We start from the raw sequence: 1,335 nt of genomic DNA, 5'->3' as shown, positions 1-1,335 counted from the left end.
TGCCATATTGTTATGTAAGATTTTGTAAAAAAAAACTATATTAATAATCAAGTTATTTAGCTTATTAAATGATTTTACGATAGAAAATTGGAGCAAATACATTTTTTTCAAGAAATATCCTTTATATACTGTATTTCATCCTAAGAAAATTTCTGCTGTATACTTTTACTAATTTTCATTTTATGTATAGGAAAAATAGGTTATTATATTTAAATATAATATTTTGTTAAGTTATATATTTTATTATATAGATATTTTTTGTTGATTTTGGTAATACAAGTTGGATAGATGAAAGAAAGATACGTAAATTAGATGCCCAGTTCTTACATCTACCATTACAAGCTCTAGAATGTTTCTTAGAAGATGTTGAACTTCCAAAAAGGAAAACTGTTTGGTCTTATGCTTCAAGGTAGGTATAAACTAGTACTGGTAACATTGAAATGAATCAAACATAGTTTCAGCATTATTCATAGTGGGAAAACAAAGTTTCAATCATAATTTAGGGGAAAATGTATATGTATATATCTTGTGTTGTTTATGAATGTATCAATGTTTATTAATTGCATATCTAATAGCCAACAATTTTTTTTTTACTTAATGTTTTGTCAACTTTATCATAGTCATGCATATACTTATATAACTAAATTGTATTGTATAATTTATTAGGGAATATTTCCATAGTTTAGTTGATGGTAAAACACTTGTAGCTCAGATAACATCCAAGTAAGTACTTAAACAGTATCAGAATGTAGGGGAGAGAACTCTCATTTTCTAATGTTCTTGAAGTTGTTTGAAATATCATTTGTACAAATTGTTATTCATTGATACATATTATTTTCCATTATAATCACAAGTTGAAAACAAGAGATTAACTGTGAAAACATGAAATTTAATCAAAAAATTTGACATTAAATTTGACTTTCATGTAATTGTAGATCATGGAATGGAAGTTTAAAGGTGAATTTGTTTGATACTAGTGGTAGAAAAGATATCAATGTAGCTCAAGCTTTAATTGAGGCAGGGTATGCTTGTGAAACCCCAGATGAACATCCTATGAATCTATCTAGGACCTCTAGTATGGAATCTATAGTCTATATGCCTGGTTAGAGCCCTAGCTGTTTAAAGAATCAAGACATTAAACTAAGAAATATGCTTTTATATACATATTTACCTCAATATATGTGTCAGAGAGCACCAGATCAATGGCGCTTCCGCAGAGCTAGTGCATTTCAAATTCCACCTGGACAGTTGTCCCCCCATTGACTCTGTCTGTCCTCAAGTCTTATAAAGCTGACACTGCCACTGTTTAGAAATAGGTTGAAGTGTCTGTAAATA

The 1,335-nt window shown here is 28.8% G+C and overlaps 1 protein-coding gene across 1 annotated transcript in view; it reads left to right on the top strand.

The window, feature by feature from the left end:
• LOTGIDRAFT_164571 (hypothetical protein) overlaps positions 1-1,107 on the top strand; it is a gene marked incomplete at both ends in the record, with an annotated part of 5,511 nt that extends 4,404 nt beyond the window's left edge. Inside the window, 3 exons of the mRNA XM_009061105.1 lie at positions 252-409; positions 667-723; positions 936-1,107. Of these exons, the coding sequence (XP_009059353.1) occupies positions 252-409; positions 667-723; positions 936-1,107 (387 nt within the window). The remainder of the gene's footprint in view (positions 1-251; positions 410-666; positions 724-935) is intronic.
• Positions 1,108-1,335: the final 228 nt, after the last annotated feature.

Source organism: Lottia gigantea (assembly GCF_000327385.1).
Source record: "Lottia gigantea unplaced genomic scaffold LOTGIsca_46, whole genome shotgun sequence".
NCBI classification, from domain to species: Eukaryota; Metazoa; Mollusca; class Gastropoda; family Lottiidae; genus Lottia; species Lottia gigantea.
Note: the sequence above shows the minus strand (reverse complement) of the source record. Positions and strands in the feature narration are given on the sequence as shown.